Source organism: Alligator mississippiensis, chromosome 13 (genome assembly GCF_030867095.1).
Source record: "Alligator mississippiensis isolate rAllMis1 chromosome 13, rAllMis1, whole genome shotgun sequence".
NCBI lineage: Eukaryota > Metazoa > Chordata > Crocodylia > Alligatoridae > Alligator > Alligator mississippiensis.
The window spans coordinates 46,090,532-46,109,833 of NC_081836.1; the positions used below are offsets into that span (position 1 = coordinate 46,090,532).

Genomic DNA, 19,302 nt, shown 5'->3' on the forward strand with positions numbered 1-19,302 from the left:
CGCCGGGGAGCGTGCAGACGTCCCTGACGCCACACGTACAGCGAGGGCAGGAAAAGGGCAGACAACCACCGCCGGCTGTGGTAGGGGGAACCGGGCTTGGCCGGGCCGAACCACTGCTCAAGGAAGGGGGGGAACGTGAAAGAGGGTTACATCGCGCTTGATCCTGGAGGTAAAGTGGGAGAAGGGAAGGAGAGACACCCAGTGGGTGCTGAGCAGCAGTGAGAAAGGGCAAAATGAGAGATGGGGGGGACGCGCGGGAACACTCCCCCTCCCCATCCGCGCACGTTGGTAGCGGCCCGCCCGGGAGAGCCTTTCGCTAGGCTGCCCGGGCATCTGGCGCGTGGGGCTGGACATGCGCAGAGTGGGCGCTCGACGTCGCCAGGCCCCCACGGTCGGGCTCGGTTGGGTCTGCTTGTAGCTCCCCGCTCACGGCACGAAAAGCCATGGGGGGCGGCGGGCAGACAACCGTGGAGACACCGACTTGCCGTGTTTAGACTGAACCAAAGTGAAATCCACGTGGCCTTTTCCTGTGACCCTGTCCGAAACAAAACACCGCCCCTGCCCTGCAACACGTAAGTGGGTTCGTGCTCTGCTACCGGGTCCCGGCCCTCCGCCAAGTACAAGCAGTAACAAGCCCGAGGCGGAATCGATTCAGTCTGCACAACTTAGACTGTGTACGCGGCACCGATAAGCAACTGAACAGACGTTAACTGTTGACTCTGGGAACGCCTGCAGTGGCCGGGCGGGGGCGGGGGGGCACTGCAGCGCACCGCCCGGGAGCAGACCGCGCTGAGCCTGCCCACCCTGAGACGGGGAACTGGCTTGCAAGGTATGCTGGGGTCAGTGTTGCCAGATGTAGCGTAATTATCGTATTTGTACAATACTTTCAACCCTTGTAAGACAGATAATACTAAAAATGTTCAAAAGTCTATCACAATTGAGGCAGTTAATTGAGGCAGCATGTGCAAAACCCGGGTCACTCTCAGGGGGTCTTAACCAGCTTAAGAGTCTGGGTTACCAGAGTGTGGAACGTGCTCCCAAGGGAGGCGGTGCTCTCCCCTACCCCGGGGGGCTTTAAGAGGAGACTGGACAAGTACCTGGCTGGGGTCATCTGACCCGGGGGCAAGGGGGCGGACTCGATGATCTTCCCTTCCGACCCTACAAATCTATGAAATCTATTGAACTTTCGGGTTCGCTGTCCGTGCTTTCTTCCAACCACTTGCCTCAAAACAAAGAAACACTTCAAGGTTGATGATGACCCAGTTCTCACTGGTTTTGAATTGGGATTTGACAGGGACTAAAGTGAGGATGAGCAATACTTGCTATTTATCTTTAACTGGAGACTTATGGTGGGTAACTGTATAACGACCATATAACTAAATCTCAATGTGTGATAATACTAAGAGCTTTATTTTAAATGTTACATACAGTCTTAAATCAATAGGAAATTAAAGGGGTTTTGTGCTCGCCTTGTTCGTAAATTGCAGGCGTGTACCCAATACAGTAAGTTGCAAAATAAAGTGTAGAAGATTTACAATACACAGACCTAAACTGCAAAACAAAGAGAAAAGAATAATCATAGTAATACATTCAGTTTAACCAGTCATAGAAAGAGTTCAAACATCATAGTGGGTAGTGTCAAGTACAGTGGCACAAGTGTGGTGATCAGGGATCCTAATTTTCTCTGATTAAAAATTGCAAATACTCTGATTTAAAAACCCAAAATCCGTGATAAAAAATAAAGTCCCCCCCACAACCCCTCCCAGCGCTGCTGGTGCCCCGCACTCCCCACCACGGTCTCCACAGCCCTCCTGATACCCCTCACAGCAGCCCTCCAGACCCACAGACATGCATACACAGACACTGACACCCACCCCAGCAGTGTGTGTGTGTGGGGGGAAGGGGCAGGGCAGGAGAAAGGGAAGGTGCTGGGGGTAGATCAAGAAGGTGGGGAGTGTGCCCCCGTGCCCACTCCCAGGAGCAGGGCCAGGGGGTGAGGGCAAGGGTGCCACTCTGTGGGCCACACACGTGCCGGCAGGCCTGACAGGAGGTTCACCCACTGAGGCCAACACCGCAACTCTGCCACTGCACCCTGCGCTACCATCCCACGGACACCTGCATGGCTTTGTGGGCAGGGGGCGCAGGACGTGGCAGCGGCAGTGCAGTGGCAACCGCCGTGTGCAGGCCGGGGGGTGAAACAGGGGGCTTGCATGCAGCGGCATGCCCCGCAACTGGCTGCACGGCTCCGCAGCAGTGCAGAGTGGTGGCAGCTGCATGCGGGGGGGGGGGGGCGGCTTTGCAGTCAAGTGCTACCACCACAGAGATATGCCCTTCGCCCCTGGATCCTAGAGGTAAATGGGGCTTGGGGGGCTGTGGGAGATGGTTGGGGGCTGAGGGAGTGGGGGGTGCTGCCCAGCCCCAGGCAGCACACCACAGCTGGGAGCAGGGCCAGGGGGTGAGGGCAGGGGTGCCCCTCTGCGGGGGACTTTGCGGGCAAGCAACTTGGGGTGCATTGTGGTGGTACCTGCCATGTGTGGGCCGCACATGCCGCCTGGCCGCCTGCCCAGGGGAGGGGGAGAGGGAGGCTGGCATTCAGCCGGAGCACAGCTCCGTGGCCGGCTCTGCAGCCATGGCAAGGGATGGGGGTAGGGGGGAGGCTTCAGCTCGCACATGGCGCTGTCACTTACCTGGAGCCCTGTGACAGCAATGATGGCTGCTGCCTACAAAACCTCCCGCTGCTGCCGTGGAGCTGTGTGGCTGACGGCAGCGGTGCAGTGCGGGGTGGTGGTGGGGATGGCTGCGTGCCGCCTGGCCACCACCACGCTGCCACTGGGCGGCTGGCCCTCCGGGCATGGCTCCGCAGCAGCAGTGGGAGGTTTTGTAGGCAGCGGCCGTCACAGGCCTCCAGGTAAGCAGCAGCGCCATGTGCAAGCCCAAGCCTCCCCCCATCCCGCCGCACCCCCATCCCTCGCTGTGGCTGCAGAGCTGGCCGTGGAGCTATGCTCCGGCCACATACCAGCCTCCCCCTCCCCTGAGCAGGCAGCCAGGCGGCATGCGTGCGGCCCACACATGGCGGGCACCACCACACTGTGCCCCGCATCGCTTGCCCGCAAAGTCCCCTGCAGAGGAACACCCCTGCCCTCACCTCCTGGCCTGCTCCCAGCTGCGGTGTGCTGCCTGGGGCTGGCAGCACCCCCCCATGCCCTCAATCCCCAACCATCTTCCCCAGCCCTGCCCCAAGCCACACTTACCTCCATGCTCCAGGGGTGAAGGGTAAGTCTGAGCCTGAGCCAAAGGGCTGCCTCAGAGACTCAGGCCCTGCCCTCCCCCTCTCCCTCCCACTCCGACCAGGGCTGGGGGTTTCCCGTCTTTTTTGCAATCAGTTCTTGCAGGCTGGAGCTGCACCAGCCTGCCAGAGCACTTTGCAGAAGCAAAGAATCAGCGGATTTCTCTGCTAAAAAGAGAAATCTGCGTTTTCTCCATTTTCCCGTGGGAAATAGAAAACCTGGATCCCTGGTGATGATAATAACAGTACAAGCCAACGTGACGTCACCTAAAAAGAAAACTTTTTTGCATGCTTATTTGCACACCATTTTTCAGTGTATGATAGTTTTCAGAAAATACGATAATTTGAGCTTCCACTATGATAACTTCATTTTTAAGACCTGGCAACTCTGCCTGGGATGTTGGAGGACTGTGAGTTAACTTGAATCTGGTTGGAATCCGAGACAAGGTCAATACACCAGTTTAACCTAAATCAGTTAAGTCTGATACTACATCCATCGACGTTTTTCTTAAACCCGTTTCAGCCATTCTGAAAGCAGCTTATGTGCATTGAACTTCTGTTGTGTTACAGCTTTGAACCGGTTTCTGATCATTTATACTGGTTTATGTGTAATTTCTGTCCCTAGCTAGGAGACCCCAATGCGTAGCTCAGCTCCAGGAGTGCTATCCAGACTGGATCCAGCCTATATTGGCCAAATCAGAATAACAATTTTAAAAGGATCATTTGTCCTTCACTAGAGAATGACCTACTCTCCATCTATTTATTGGGGTTCAGCTGCAATAGACTGTTATAGTAGCTACTGATCTAGATTATGAAGCATCAGTTTTTGGGTTTTTTCCATGTGTGTGAATAGTTCTGGAAAGCCATTGATAAAATCTAGTTGTTGATTTACTGCTGTTTGAATTGCATGCAGTTGTCTCTAATCAAGGTGTCAGCCAATGTTTAACTCAAGTGAAATGTTAAGTCGTGCAAGCCCTTCCTGTAATGGCAAAATTCCCACCAGTGTGAGCAGGAATTTGACTTAGTGTTGACTAACATGTAGGATCATATGAGTCTTAGAGCTGGATCATTTCTAAGACAAAATTTAAAATAAGAGGACAGTGACAGTCACTTTGGATGCTGACAGACCTGGGAGGAAAAAGTGCTCTACCAGAAGCAGTAGTCAAGTTACTTTGACCCCGACTCTGCAATATCTGTATAAGTTGGGCACGTCAGTGGGGTTTTTTGGCGTTTTTAGCTAAAGCTGAGTCAATCAGCTATTAAATAAAAGCACTAAAAAAGCCCCACTAAAGCACCCCATCTCTACAGATGTTGGGTAAGCCAGGTGCAGCTGACACGCTGCCTTTTCTAGGCATCTGCTGGGCTTGGTGCTAAAGTATGCTGAATTTAAAGTCGAGCGCTGGGGTTTTTTTCCCCACATCTGCAAACAACCTTTTTGTCAGATTTCAGCACCAGTTGGTAACTTGGCCCACTCAGTGTCCAGATTTATAATTGTAGAGGGACTTTTTTTTCTTGGATCAAGCTCATTCTTAGTGTAAACGCATTTAAGCCAATGAAGTTACAGCACAAAGGAAGTTGGCCTATGCATTTGTTTGACTTTCTCCCAACTATAAACAAAATTTGGTGGTTCCGTTCAATTATTTATTTATTTGAATTTGTCGTCTGGCTAATTCCCCAAAGTATGTTCAATTCAAGCTCTCCCTGACTCAAATGCGAAAACCCATCTCCTGAGTTTACACAGCTCAGCTGATGCAGATACATTCAGTGGAGCCGGTGCACAGTAGTGGTTATGCAATAGTGGATGTGAGCACCTAAATCTGTTTGATTTTATCTGAGAGAGGAAGTGAAAGCTGGATTCTGAGAGACAGTAATACTGATGACGTGATCTTCTAGCCACAAAACCCCTTGATCGCTCCTCTCATCACAATGTGACAGGAACTGTTTAAGCTGTTGTTGTCCCTTAAGGAAATTATGAGCCAAATTTATCATCCCAGATGTAAACCCACTGCATTTTTAGAGTGGACTTGCACCAGGGATGAATGTAGCCTAACAACTTCTAGTAACCACGAAATTGCTGTGAAATGGAGTGTATGATTATATATCACATCTACCAGTAGGAGAGAAATTGTGGGTCACCACTTATCTAAATGGTATAATTTAGCTCTAAAATAAGCCAGATACACAGTTTTTATATCTTGTAAATGAATGCTAGTTCAAGAGTGGTATTCAGATATAGAAAGGATGTAGTAGGGGAAACAATCGCATTCACCCTGGATAGAAATGCTGGCTTATGTTTTTTATACAAAAATACCATTTCTATTATGGAAATAAGTTATGATAATTTGATCTGGTATACTGTCACTCAAATAATTTGTCACGACTTGTTAAGAGCTTCTTGCCAGAGGTAAACTAGCTGTCAAACAGAAGTTGGGCTGTTCTTGTGCTAAAAACATGTATGTCCAAGAATTTCAAAGGTGCTGGTTCTAAATTATCCCATACAGAAGGTTCTCCTCCCTGAGCAGATCCCAAGTCAGCATTAAGTCACGTGTTTTTTGCAGGACCAGCAAGTGCCCTGGTTGACAGGGATATGAAAGAAGAGATCTGTTCTTTCAGTTTCCTCTTACTTGACTACTACTTTCTCGCTTAAATCCTGAGCATGTTGCTGACAGATTGGATGTTTAAAGCCAGTAGATGATCCTTGACTTGACAGCATGTTGGTAAATAGATTTATGGCTGTTATACTACAGGTACACTCTCTGGGAAGGAGGTAGATATAGGGGGTGGTTCAAGCCCTTATACCTAAGAAATTTAATTCTACACAAGTAATTTAGCTGCCTATATTTGAAAGGTCTCATTCCCATCAGTGCCCCTTGTCTCTTCTTGGAGCATGGCTTAAGCTCTGTACAACAAAGGTGACTTTGCAATACAGGTGGCAAGTTTTTGGGGATTTGTGTGTGTGTGTGTGTGTATTAATTACTAAAATACCGTGGAATCCTGCAGATGGCAAGATTATTTTTATTATTTCATATGGGGCTTTGGAGTCAATGGAACTAAACCCTCACAGGAATTTGTGTTAGCTCTTAAAAAAAAAAAAAAAGGTTCTTAGGTTGTAAGTGCTATAAGATGTTTTTGTGGTAAAGGCTACTGGGTGTTTTTGTTTCAATTGTCAACAAAAAAAGTTGACATTTTCATCATGCAGTAACTCATTAACTACTCAAGGTTTCTTTGCAGTTTTGGATACAATGGGCCATATCATTCCCCTGATCTGCACATTGATAACAGGAGTTTGCAAAACAGATCGAAGGCACGATATAGTCCAGTGTCTGTTTTACCAAAGTGTGGTGAAAACTACGAATCACAGCATCCAACAGACACATACCTGGAAGCTGGAAATGTGCCACAGCTGGCCCACGTCCAAGCACAGATTCTAAGACTTGTCCAAGTTTAGCCTGCAATTCATCGTTCATACTACTAGTTGGGGTTTTTTTTAGACCCACCTTGGTCCTTTTCACGGTTCTCTTGCTGTGAACATCGCCTGAGCTATTTTTCAGCCAAAACAACAGCAAGAATAAATCATGCTCTTCCTGATGACAAATTCCTGTGGTTAACCTCTCTGGGTCAGACGCTACAATTTTTAAAAAAACCAGTAATATAAATTAAACAATGGGTTTGACTGACTACCACAACGGGGATGTTAGTGGTACAGTGGTGTAACATCTTCCTACTTGCATTCAATGGGCGTGCAAAACGATCATGACATGCATACTAAGGAGACAAGTAGCAAGGTAAGTAGCTAACATGGTGTATGAAAAAATACTCCCCTTACATGTTTTTGGTATCATGCATACATTGAATTTTGCCCTGGTTTTTTCATACCTGTTCTGCGGTGGGGGAGCTCTTTCTGGTTACTTCCTCCATTGTAATTCTTGGCAGAAACTGGGTTTAATCTGCCTCTTAGCATCGTTAGAAAATACTGAGTAAAGATCAGGAGTGGGAGCTGGAGACTGCTGAGCCCTTATGACAAGTCTGGTCAGTGATTTTTTTTATAAGACTATCATATTGTTACCCCTTTTGTCTGCTTCACTGCATATGTTAACACTACAGCCCACATCTGCTAGGAACCTGAGTGCTTAGAAAGGAAATAAATAGAACTGTGCTAATTCCAACTTTCTGAGAAACTGAAGGGAGAAAAAATTCAACAGTTATTAAACAGGAAAAAAAGATTGGTGAGAGAAATGCTTGCAAGCCTCTAAAATGTTCAGGCTTGGGAAAGTGTTAAAACTGTAGCATATGGGAAAAAAAAGTTAACAGGACTCGACTACTGCGCAGACTAAAGGCTCCTATACTTACTATCTCTGTTCCTAAAGCCCCCTGAGGAGGTAAAAATCTAAATAGTTACTTTTCCAAGGTTATATTTGTAGTGATTACCTGAAAACCTGCCCTGAGCATGTCTGTCAGTTAGAGGCTCCCACTAGCTCTTGTGCAAGTGCCCCTTGTCACTCCCATCACAAGGAGAAATGAGGCTGTGGGGCCACAGCACAGTTGTGAGGTCATGAGGGGGCCTTGGTGGGGATGTGGCTGTGGGTCTGTATGACCTCGGTTCAGTCTTGCTGGTTGGTCTATTCATGTTTTGTGATGCACACTGTAGCATAAGGCTCTAAGTCATCAAATTACAGAAAACTGGGCTGGTAGGAACCTTGAAAGCTCATTTAGTCCAGCTGCCTATCCCAAAGGAGGATCCAGTGAGAGAGATTACATACCAGAATATCTAGGCAATCTATTCCAGGGCAAGATTGTGATTCTACAAGCAAGTGCACAGCTAAACCTTTTGCACAGAAGTAGTTTCATTGACTGAAATTATATATGTGGGAGGTGTTTGCAGAACTGGGGTCTGTTATGCATTTACTTGTGGATATTTGTTTTCTTGAATCAGTACAAACATTCATTCAGCAAAATGTTAACAGAAACAACATTTGGCTGTACACAAATCAGTTATTTTTCTCTCTACGGCAAAGACATGAGAACCAGTTAAACATTTTATACCTCTTCTTCAAAAATAATACTAATAGTTAAGAATTACTAATACTAATTAAGAACTACACAAAAGCAGCATTATGCTCATATTTCTGAGACTTTGACAGAATTTGCAAAAAACCCAAAATAGTCTTTAGTTCACAGGAATTGTTTGTATAAAAAGGCTCAAAGAACCAGGAAACAGAAGGCTTTTTTGTTAACTGCTCTAGTTCTTGTGGGCAATATTCTGACTTCGCATTAGTGGATGAAAATCAGATTTCAGTAAGAGGTTCACTTGCATCTTCAGAGGACACCATGTGGCAATACAGAAAAATTTGTTGAAAAGGGCCAGTTGTCAGTGGACCTATCATTCATCTGGCAGGCTGGGGCACTTCAAAATGTGCATGGATCAAAAGGCAGCTTTGAGGTGGATTATCTCCAAAATACTGATTATTCCTGCAGTTTGCAAACAAACTCACCACTAGGACTTCATTTTTTATTTTAGATGTTGCAGAACAGCAGTGTGTCCTATTCAGTGAGAGCCATGACTGCCTACTCCTTCAGAAGTGACTTCTAAATCCACAAGAGGCAGTGACTAGAACTTGGCACTTTCTAGCCCCATGCTTAGTTCACACTCTCTCTGTTAATCATTGAAGTATTAATTTTCAATCAGATGATGACTGTATACTGTGTAATATTTATCAGAAATGGTGTTATGAAAATCACTTTATAGATTTTCAATGTGCAGGGGCTTTTCAACTATACTTGGCAATTTTGAAGCATGTTTTATCTGTGGATCTCAAGGCACTTTACCAAAGTAGAGATGTGTTATACCAGGGGTTGTCAACCAGGGGTACATGCACCCCCAGGGGTACTTGAGAAGGCCCTAGGGGGTATGCGTGGGCAGGGGGGGATGGAGCACTGCCACGCACCATCCTGCACTGCCGCATAGGTGCCACCCACCTGGCCGGACACAGGGGGAGCCTGCACGCAGCAGCTGCTGCTGCTCTGCATTCGGCCGTGTGCAACCCCCTGCCCCACCACCCCTCCCACCCCCATCCAGCCACTGCGGGTACACTGATCCAAATACTTTGAAAACCTCTGTTACAGAGAAAAAGGAACTATGACTAGAGTTTAAATGACTTACCCAGGGTGACATTGCAGATTAATGCTGAAACAGAGCCCAGGTGTCCTGGATCCAAGACCACAATTCAGCAAAGCTTTAAGGCAACAGTTTTGTTTTAAGCACGTTTAACTCGCATTTGATAAATTGGGACCTTAAGAAAGGAAAACACGGTCTCTCTATGTGGAAGGTGAATGTTCTCATGGCTTGGCAGGTAAATGTTATTTGCAGCTTTGTTAGTTCCTCTCCTATTACTCAGCAGATCTTTTAAGACAGTAACAATATTTTTAAACTGATTAAAGACTGTGTGCAAAGCATACATCTGCTTGGTGACCTTTTATCAATCAAAATATTTATGCATATGTTTGTTTTTTCTTGAGATGACACCAGTTACACGACGAGAAGTTCTTGGCCTTTACCGCAAGATATTCCGAATAGCCAAGAAATGGCAATCTGTATCAGGACAGATGGAGGATACTATTAAAGAGAAACAGTACATCATAAATGAAGCCAAAACATTATTTCAAAAAAACAAAAATGTAAGTAGGTCTCCTCGCTTTTAGAGTGGCTGTATGATTCTCTGCTCTCGGGATTTGTTCAGCCTTAACATGAAAAGATTTGAGTCCTCAAGCCTGTCTTTTGATTGGAAATCAATGCAAATATCTTCAGCTCCTTTTTTTGACTTCTCCAAACAGAAAATATAAATTATCCCTAAGAAGAAATCTAGAATCCTCTTAGCTCTTTGTTGCTTTATGATGTTAAAAGGTCTAGAACATTTATAAGAAAATGCCAAATAAGAAGAGTAGGAAAAGTGCACTTCATGTGTGCTGGCTGTTATAGTTGTCGCCTGAAGTGGCCTTTGATCTTTTCAGAAAGCTTAGCAAAAAGCATAATTACCACTTCAATGGCAAGCAAAATTCACTAGTTCCTTTATCTGCTGATTTTTCTCTTACAAACGTAATTATTGGCATCTCTTTTAAAAGGAGAACACAGTTATTGCAAAAATGATATACAGATGATTTTGAAAAAAAAATAGGATTTAAAACTTCTTGCAAAGAGAGTAAACAAACAGGCAGACTTCATTGGTTATTATCATAGATCCTTATTTGTCTTCCCTGTATTTAGGTCCCATATTGATATGTTAATCGATTACAATTATATTAACTTTTTTATATTATTTAGTTTAGTTTCCTATTATTGAATGTATACATCCTTACTGGCTTAAGAGGGAGTTTTAGGAATGGAGTGATAGGAGGTTATGGCCCTTAGTTTTTCAAATCTTTCTCTCCAGCTACCATACATATTGAGAAATGATTCAACTTACTTTTGACAGCAAGTTTTCATTCCATTAATATATTAATATTTCACATGCCCATCATTGTTTTACAGTGGAAAAACCATATAGGGTAAGAAACATCTCCTCTCATATTCCCCTAGTAAACCTAAGCCCTGCTTTTCCTCCTGACTCTAATATCCATTGGGTGTGTCTACACCAGACATTTTACTGCGCATCAGCCTAATAACACTGTGTGGTTAAAAACTGTGCTAATAGACTACCATGCAGTGTTATTAAGGTAATGCACAGTGAACGTCACAAAATAACCATGTGCCGACACTAACGCACACTAACTCTAGTTACTGCGCATTTAGTTAGTACTTTCTTAAGCAAGTACTAAGCTAAATGCAGAGTATCTAAGGCACATTAATGAACATAAAGGTGCACCCAGTGATATCAAGTTCAGAGTTGCTGTGAGAATTCTGCCTTTTAGGACCTACGTGGAGATGAAGAAAATAGGCCAATGCATGCTTGGGCTTATCCGAAAACAAAAACAAATGTAAATCAGGTGGCTGTGCTGAGCTCATAACTGCTAATTTTTGCCCTTTCCCTTTGTACACTGTTCATTCCTATATTGTTTGATTAGTTAACGGATCCAGAGGTGATTCATCAGTGTATAGAAGAATGCAAAGCAAGAGTAGAAATAGGACTTCACTATAACATCCCCTATCCACGACCTGTGAGTATGAACCGGTTCTCAAAGACTCTATAAGTGTGTACTAATCCCTTTACTGAGTCTGGTACTTAAGTGCTTGCCTAATTTAACGCAGGCAATTTCGTTTCTGTGGCATTATTTTGATGTTGTCAACTCCAACCCTCCAAAAATCATGGGGCTTCTCAACATTGACCCCAATTAACACCCTTCCCCCCCAGATTATCTGCCACATTACCTGCCTAGAGCAGGGAGGGCTGGACCCGATGATCTGCAAGGTCCCTTCTGGCCCCAAACAATCTATGAATCTATGAATCTCATTAAAAATAATGAGATTTTATAACCTGAGTCTTTGCATTCCAGTTTCTAGGGACCTCAGCCAGGTTTTCAATCCTTCCTTCACGATCATAAGGGCTTGAAACTTGGTTTAAAAATATATCACAGCTGAGGTTCCTAACAAATCACGACCCCAGAAGTGGGGGCTTTAAAAAACACCATCTATTATGGAACTTGCAACAAAATCATGAGAGTTCCCAATACCACTGCTGCATTATTCTTCTAAAGTAGTACATACTTAAGCACTTTGCTGAATAAGGATCAAGCTATGATGAAACTCTTTGTGTTTCTCTACTTTTGAAGTAATCCGGTTTTCTGAATAAGTCATCAAAAGACTAAACATGCATGACCTAATTGTCTTCAAAGGGGTGGTGCTTATTTTAGGCAACTCCGAATCACTCATTAGACTCAATGAAGCACAGGCAAATTTGGTAGAGAGCAAATCCAGGTGAGAGATTAGAAATCATTCATATTTGGCGCCTCACCTGTGCAGTGAGTATATAAATATCATTGTCTTCTTAGCCTACACTGTGAATAAAAGTACTCTCAACTCAGCTCTTGTTCTTTTGGGTAGGCACATAATCTTTGTTCCTTTTCCTCCCTCCTCACTTAAAGAAATGAAAATGGCTTTTTTAAACATTATTGAACTTGCAGGGAGTTGTAGCATCCAATGCTATTTTCCTTTTGTCCATGCTTTCTTTCCATTGTGCTGTCATCCTTTCAAATTTCCTCTTTATCCCATTCATATGTTTACATTTTCATCTGTATCGTGCTCTTCCTATCAAAGTGATTAGAATCTAGATCTCTTTTCCTCTTTGCTTCTAAGATGCTGTTGTAGGTTACTATAGTTCTTGGCATTTTTTTCTTACACATTTCAAACTGCATTCCTTCAGTTTACAGAATAAATACTGTTCATTTTTTGCAGCAAACGTGCTGCTTTTAGCTACCCTTTTAACTGAGTATAGAGCAGGTCTTTTAAGTTTATACTCATCAGGGCTTCAAATAACTTTTAGAACCAACCGTAGAAGACCAGAGATGGGCCAGAAAATCTTTTAACGTTTTCTAGATTTGTAGAATCTTGCTATTTTACCAAGTGTTTTTACTAATATTTGTACCTAACCCACTACCTTGAATTGGCTCCAGAGACCATAACATCACATCGTTACCCCTACAATTTCTAATCACTAAGGGACCAATAACAATCTTATATATACAAGGACTTTATCAATCAAAAAACTACAGCTTTCTATTTCAAGGGTCAGTAATAAAAATTGTGCAGTTTAATGTGTTATCAGGACAGATCCGAACTATGACAAACTGGCAATAAGAAAATTCCAGGCAGAACTGTACAGAAAATTGGTTATTTTGAGACTTGGTACTTGGGTACCAACAAAACATAGCCATTTGATATTTTTGTTGTGTTGCGATTCTGTATTTTTTGCACCTGCCCTGATAAACTGTAAACCTGGGCCTTCTAAAAGCATTTACTAGACTATTATATTCCATACGGTTTTAGCAAATGAAGCATCTTTACAAGTTATGACATCAAAATAAAACACAAGGCTGTAAAAGTCTAATTTAGAGGATTATAATGGATTCTGCTTGCATTTTATGCAGTAATCAAAACACACAGGGCTCCAAAGTTAAACGCAGTTGTAATCACAACTGGAAATGGGCTTTTCTCAATCAAAATAAATGACCTAATTGAGAGAGTATGTGTGCTCTTTCAACAGTCTATAAAACTGTTTTCAAGTTTGAATGAAATATTCTTGTATCACAACATCTCCTGTTTCCTGACTGGTTTCAGTTTACCAGTTTGCACAACTACTGTTAATTGCGTTTTGTTTTACGTAGATTCATCTTCCTCCTATGGGTCTTGCCCAGAAACATGGCCGGACATTTCAAAAGCAAGAGAAGCTGAGAAAGCTTTCCAAGCCAGTCTACCTGAAATCCTATGATGAAATTTCATAAGTTACCATCCTGCTGCGAGGTGTGCTATTGTGGACTTTGACCCCAAGGCATCTCTTGTGCACAACTGTGAATTAAACTATTATGTGCTTGAAATTTGCTTCCATTTCTCCTGAGGCCGGAAGCCTAGCTGATTCAGAACACATGATGAATAAGGATGTATTTAAACTGCCTTGCATTTATAAGATTCAACCACTGACTCATCAATAAAAGTAACAGCTTTTAAGGAGTGCAGTGCAATATGAAGATTACTTTGTGAAGTCAAAATAAAGCATGGAGATTTTTTAACTGTATATGAATTTACAATGGGGTTCTCTCAAGGTCAACATGAGTTTTATAAATACGGTTGTTACTGAAGGTGCTTGCTGACCCCAGTGCAGCCTGAGTAGAAACTCACAGGGACTCGGGTAAAAAAAATGTTTCCCAAGGCTTCTCGTTGCATAGGAAGAGCACAACCATCTGTTAGCAGTTGCTCTTTCCTACCTCTGGCCAGGTTTGGTATCTTGGGCGGAGGGAGAAGGAGAGACTAAAGCCCTGCTTCCCTCTCCCCTGCTGTGGTCCCTCAGTTTATGCCTCACACTGTCCTTATGGTCAAGAAGCACTAGAAATTTTGTAAAGAGAAAAGTAACTCTTGCTTTCTTCTTATTTTTCAATTAGCAAGTTGGCCCCTTGCTTCTGTCTTGGCCTTTTTTTTTTCTTTTCATTCTAGACAGGGTAGATGTATAAAGGCTGAAGTTTACGGGAGCTTGTACATTCTAGTGCCTTTGCTTCCTGCCAGGAGGAATCCAGATGAGTGTGGGGCTGCTTTCCTAGCATTCCTCCTCCACTCACAACTCTGGATAGAGTTTCACTGATTGGCATCCACAGACTCCCTTAAGTCCTTCAGGGGGCAGGGGCCACTGGCTGGTGTGTTCTCCCACTCCCCCACCACTGGGGCCTCAATCTGCCCTCCCCACCCACACCCCTTCCCTCACAACAGACTTACCAGCCGAACCCTGCTACTATTCATACTTCTGGGCTGCGCTTCTGGCCGCCTGCATGCTGCGCTGCAGCTGTGCGCATGCATGGAGCATTTATTGGCAACATTATCGGCCACATCAGCCAAAAAAAGCTGATTGCCAATACTGTCAATTTTCCTTATATCAGTTCTGATACAATATGGGACTGCAGTATCGATGTATCTCTACCTGCCACCACTTTCCTATGTCCAGTTCCTTTCAGTCGGTCCTTGCACTCTGCCTTCCCTTGTCCTCTCTGATCTTGAAGATCATCTGGAGTACCAATAGCCAGGATTCTCCCTAGGATCACAAAATTGGCTTGAATATTAGTATTGCTGAACTGCCCATGACGCTGAGTCAGGGAACAGGGACCCCACTGTACTAGCCACGGTATAAACACAGAACAAAATGACTTCCTTACAACATCACACTTAAGTATAAACCAAGAGACAGATACAGGCAGACGAGGGGCTACAAGGAAACACGGAGATAATATTAGTCAGCATGATAGGGATTGGCTAGCCAGTTCCTGCCTAATCTCTATAGTTCTAGTCCATGGGGACAATAATTCCTGTGTAGTTAACTTTCCTGGAAAATGCCACACACGAGAAGTACTTTGTACTGAATGTGTAAAAAGTCATTTCTGGAAGCAACGCTAGGAGCTTTGCAAGCCTACTGCTGCTGGGAATCTATGGGTCAAAGGTCAGTGATGGTGGGTTAGGGGGAGAGAGAGTCCTCATGTAATTTCTGATTAAGTAGCATATAATCCTTCACTTTAAAAATTCCTAAATAAATTGTCCAACTACCACAGTTCAAATAGCCAAGTTAAAATGGGGACAGAAGAGGGTTTTGAATACAGCTCTAGACTTAATTTCAGCTCTTAAGCCTCAAGCAAAATCTCTTTAATCTTTAGAATTCATACAGCTAATTTTAAGATGCTACTGGTAACACTGTGATTCATCAGGTGAACAAATATGCATGTAAATTAATAGTCTGACTCATTTACTGCATATGTTAGAGTCATATATCTCCCAGTGGAGTACATATAGTAAAACACGCTGCAGAACATTTCAAAAGAACATCTCTAAAGACAAGTCAGTCAAACACAAACTGTAAGTATTAACCACAGTCTATGAATTCCATCTAATGAAAACAGATTCATTAGATGCTGAAACGACCAGAGTTTAAAACAAGTGGTACCGAATAACTTAGAGGAATTGACTAAAAAAAATCATCTAACAATCTGAAATAAGATCATTGGGTCATTTTAAGGATTTTATAATGTTAAGTAGCTATGAGTGTTGGCATCTCCTTTCAAAAGAAAGGCTTCAGAATGTGAACTAATAGCTTAGTTACTGTAAGATCATCTTAGTATTTCAGTGCTGGAATATAAAACATTATGCCACCAGGCTGCTTAGCTAAGATCAGATATGGATCAGGTTTGAAGAGCATAAATCCCTCTGGCAGCCTGCTTGTAGATGTGCGTCAGACAGAGCCTGGCCCACATGGCATCCATTGGTTTGTGAGAGAGGGAGTTAGAGAATTGACAAATATCAGCATTTCAGAAAAATCTCTTTGTTAAACTCCCACTGTGTATCATTCTTTGTTGGATAAGCAAGCTTCTCACAGCTCAGTAGGATTTAGCTTCTCCGAAGTCACCCTGCCTCATCATCTACCGAGGATAATGCTAAAGGTCCAATTCAGCTACTACTCACTTCAATGACAGTGCAGGCCAGATTTATCCCTGATATAGCTCCTTCAAACGCAAAGCAATTACATTTACTACAAGGACCAATTTGCCCATGTTCATTTCCCCCCCTATACTGTAACAATGAATACAATCTCATTAAAAGACCTGCAGAACTGCACATTACATTAATACTGGGAAACTAATTTCAATAAAGCACTTCTGAAAAATCGGCTGGTTTACTTTTAATTATTTTTCAGGCTGATTTCCCAGTCTCTCCATTGAATTTTATCAGCCCCTTTATCCAGTTACTTTTATTAGAGCCCATCCTGTACAGCACTGGTCTTGTAACCCCACCAGACCGTGAACTGACATACATTTGATCGTTTTAAGGGTCAGAACTTGCCTTCAAAGTACAGCCTAGAGCTCAGTGACAAGACTTTTGTGAGGTTTATAACATGTCATTCCTGTACAACCTCCCTTGGACAGCATCTTTGCAATTAAATTAGACCAGCCTGAGTTTTCAGTAGAGTTTGCAATGCACCAAATACAGCCAGTCAGCACACATCATGTCCTATACTTACTTAACTTTCTCTTACCCCACCTTCCAGTAAATCTTGACTGGAGGGCCTGAACCTATTCAGCCTCCACAAGAGAAGGCTGAGAGGCGATCTGGTGGCCATTTACAAACTCACCAGGGGGAACCAGCAGGAATTGAGGGAGGCTCTGTTCCCCCAGGCACCACCTGGGGTTACTAGGAATAATGGCCACAAATTGTTAGAGAGAAGGTTCAGGCTGGACATCAGGAGACATTACTTTACAGTTAGGGCTGCCAGGCTCTGGAATGGGCTCCCAAGGGAGGTGGTGCTCTCTCCTAACTTGGGGGTCTTCAAGAGGAGGCTGGACAGATATTTGGCTGGGGTGATATGACCCCGGCACCCGTTCCTGCCCAGGACAGGGGGTCAGACCTGGTGATGTGTTTAGGTGCCTTCCGACCCTAAGCACTATGATATTGACACTCTCCAATTTATCATAACACTTGGGAGATGATTTACAATAATAGAAAAGCCCTGTCAAAGTAATTTGATATTCTTTACAAATAGGGACCTGAGTCAGCTGCCTGAACACTCCTATGAACTAACTTGTGAGCAATGCAGTGGTAATCTGTTCACAAGACATCTGCCCTTGAATGTTCAGTAACAGCCTTATAACCCGTCAGTTCTGTAACTCTGCCACACCTAGGACACATCAAATCCAATTCAACCCTGATGTAAGTGCATACAAGAGCATCTTCTTACTAATACCATCATTATATTTTAGAGATGAAGAAACCCCTATAAAATAAAAGCAATGGCCTAATTCATCCAAAGGGAAAGTCATGTAACTATGAGATGGGAAAGACCCCTTAGGTATTCTGCCCTATCATCCTTCTAATGCAAGTTTGTTCTTTACTACATAACCTTCTGTGGAATCAGGGAATGAAAGGTAATCTGATCCCTGCTTTCTGAAGGGCCGTTTTTAAATTGCCATAAACCCAAGGCTGATTTTGAACTCCCAAATTTTGGGGTACAGTTTTGCGTACGTTCTCCTGCAGAACTTGGATTAGCATAGGGTCACAGGGCTACTTGCCTCCTCATAGCTAAGCCCTTAGGCATACAGAGACTTAATGAATACTTGGAACTAATGTCCATAGTTCAATGCACTAGATACAGATTGAAAGTTTCCTTATTTCCCCATGTTTATGATTTCACCTGCAAGAATGTCAATGAAAAGATAGAACCGTCCCTTTCATTCATTTTTCCAAAAGCCCCCAGTATATCATTAACCATAGCCATAAATGTGTGATGGGGGTGGTTGCTTTCCATGGGGCAGTTTAACATTGGGTCAACTCACTTCTGAAAGAAAACCCGTTATGTTTTCCCCTCTGATGGGAAACTCATTTTGCTGCTCACTAACTGAGTTTGATGATGATGGCAACTTCAGTTTCTCAAATGGCCTTTCCACAGATCAGACGTTAGTAGACTCAACTTTTCACCTGCTGAGAACAACTGCTGGCTTGCTTGACTTTCAGAATCACTAGTTTGGGATCTCTCTGTGCCATTTCAGGGAAAGAAACAGATACTCTATGAAATTTGTACATTGTGCATCTCATTTTCATCTGCTTTGAAATATTTCCAAGAATCATCACGAGGCTTGGGCATCCATGCGCTGCAGTAATTATGGGTGTTACTTTGTGGTTTAATGTGAGTTTCTAATTGAGAAATAGAAGAGTTGGACTTGGTATGGCTCAGAGTCCCAACACCAATCCCATTATTATTAATATTTATGATTACCAGAAATTTAACTTGTCTGCAGATTTTTGTCTTGTCTTACCACTGAACTAAGTCCTGCCTAGCTCACACTGGAGCTGCTTTCCTTCTTATTAACTTAGATGAGGAGACATTGTCAGGACCAGCGCCACGCAACACTGTCATTCCCCATTCTTGAGATACTAAGTCACAGCTCATAAAACATTAGGAAGCAGCATTTCAAAGTACCACCAAAAAATCCCCCCAAATAGAAAATGTCACTATCTCAGAGCCAGTAGGGGGAGAAACCCAGAGGAAAGTGGTCACATGGTTCTTCAGTACCATAGTAATTAAACCAAATTAACTCTGCCATTTAAAGGGCGTATAGTATGTGAACCTCTAAAAGTGTATGCATGGCTGCTTCACATAATACACCCCCCTCCTTTCTGTTCAGAGAGAGGCCTCCACTGACAAGTCCAGAAGTAAACAAAGGAGGATTATATTTAAAATATTAATAGCAGCAAGGAAACCACTCACAAGGAACAGCAGTATGCAAATACTATTGCATGTAGGAAAGAAGTCTGTAATTACCACGTGAGGAACAAAGATTTATAT

General features: G+C 43.6%; 1 protein-coding gene across 4 annotated transcripts; it reads left to right on the forward strand.

Annotated features, from left to right (window-relative positions):
• The first annotated feature begins 79 nt into the window (after positions 1–79).
• On the forward strand, positions 80–14,007 carry LYRM1 (LYR motif containing 1). Of its 4 annotated transcripts, none has more exons than XM_014610753.3 (4): positions 80–169; positions 9,803–9,961; positions 11,345–11,437; positions 13,601–14,007. In XM_014610753.3, exons 2-4 carry the CDS (start codon positions 9,803–9,805, stop codon positions 13,715–13,717), a joined length of 369 nt encoding a protein of 122 aa, XP_014466239.1. In that variant the 5' UTR covers positions 80–169; the 3' UTR covers positions 13,718–14,007. The 4 variants fall into 4 exon arrangements, with proteins under 4 accessions (XP_014466239.1, XP_014466241.1, XP_014466240.1 ...); XM_014610755.3 differs by lacking the exon at positions 80–169 and adding an exon at positions 352–829; XM_014610754.3 differs by lacking the exon at positions 80–169 and adding an exon at positions 353–572.
• The last annotated feature ends 5,295 nt before the right edge of the window (positions 14,008–19,302 follow it).

Excerpts from the sequence above, each read along its gene's own strand:
- LYRM1 (XM_019494638.2), top strand. The coding sequence starts at position 7,021 with ATGGGCGTGCAAAACGATCATGACATGCATACTAAGGAGACAAGTAGC. Across the intron at positions 7,072-9,802 it reads CTAAGGAGACAAGTAGCAAG|ATGACACCAGTTACACGACG; the intron begins GTAAGTAGCTAA and ends TTTTTTCTTGAG. Across the intron at positions 11,438-13,600 it reads ACATCCCCTATCCACGACCT|ATTCATCTTCCTCCTATGGG; the intron begins GTGAGTATGAAC and ends TGTTTTACGTAG.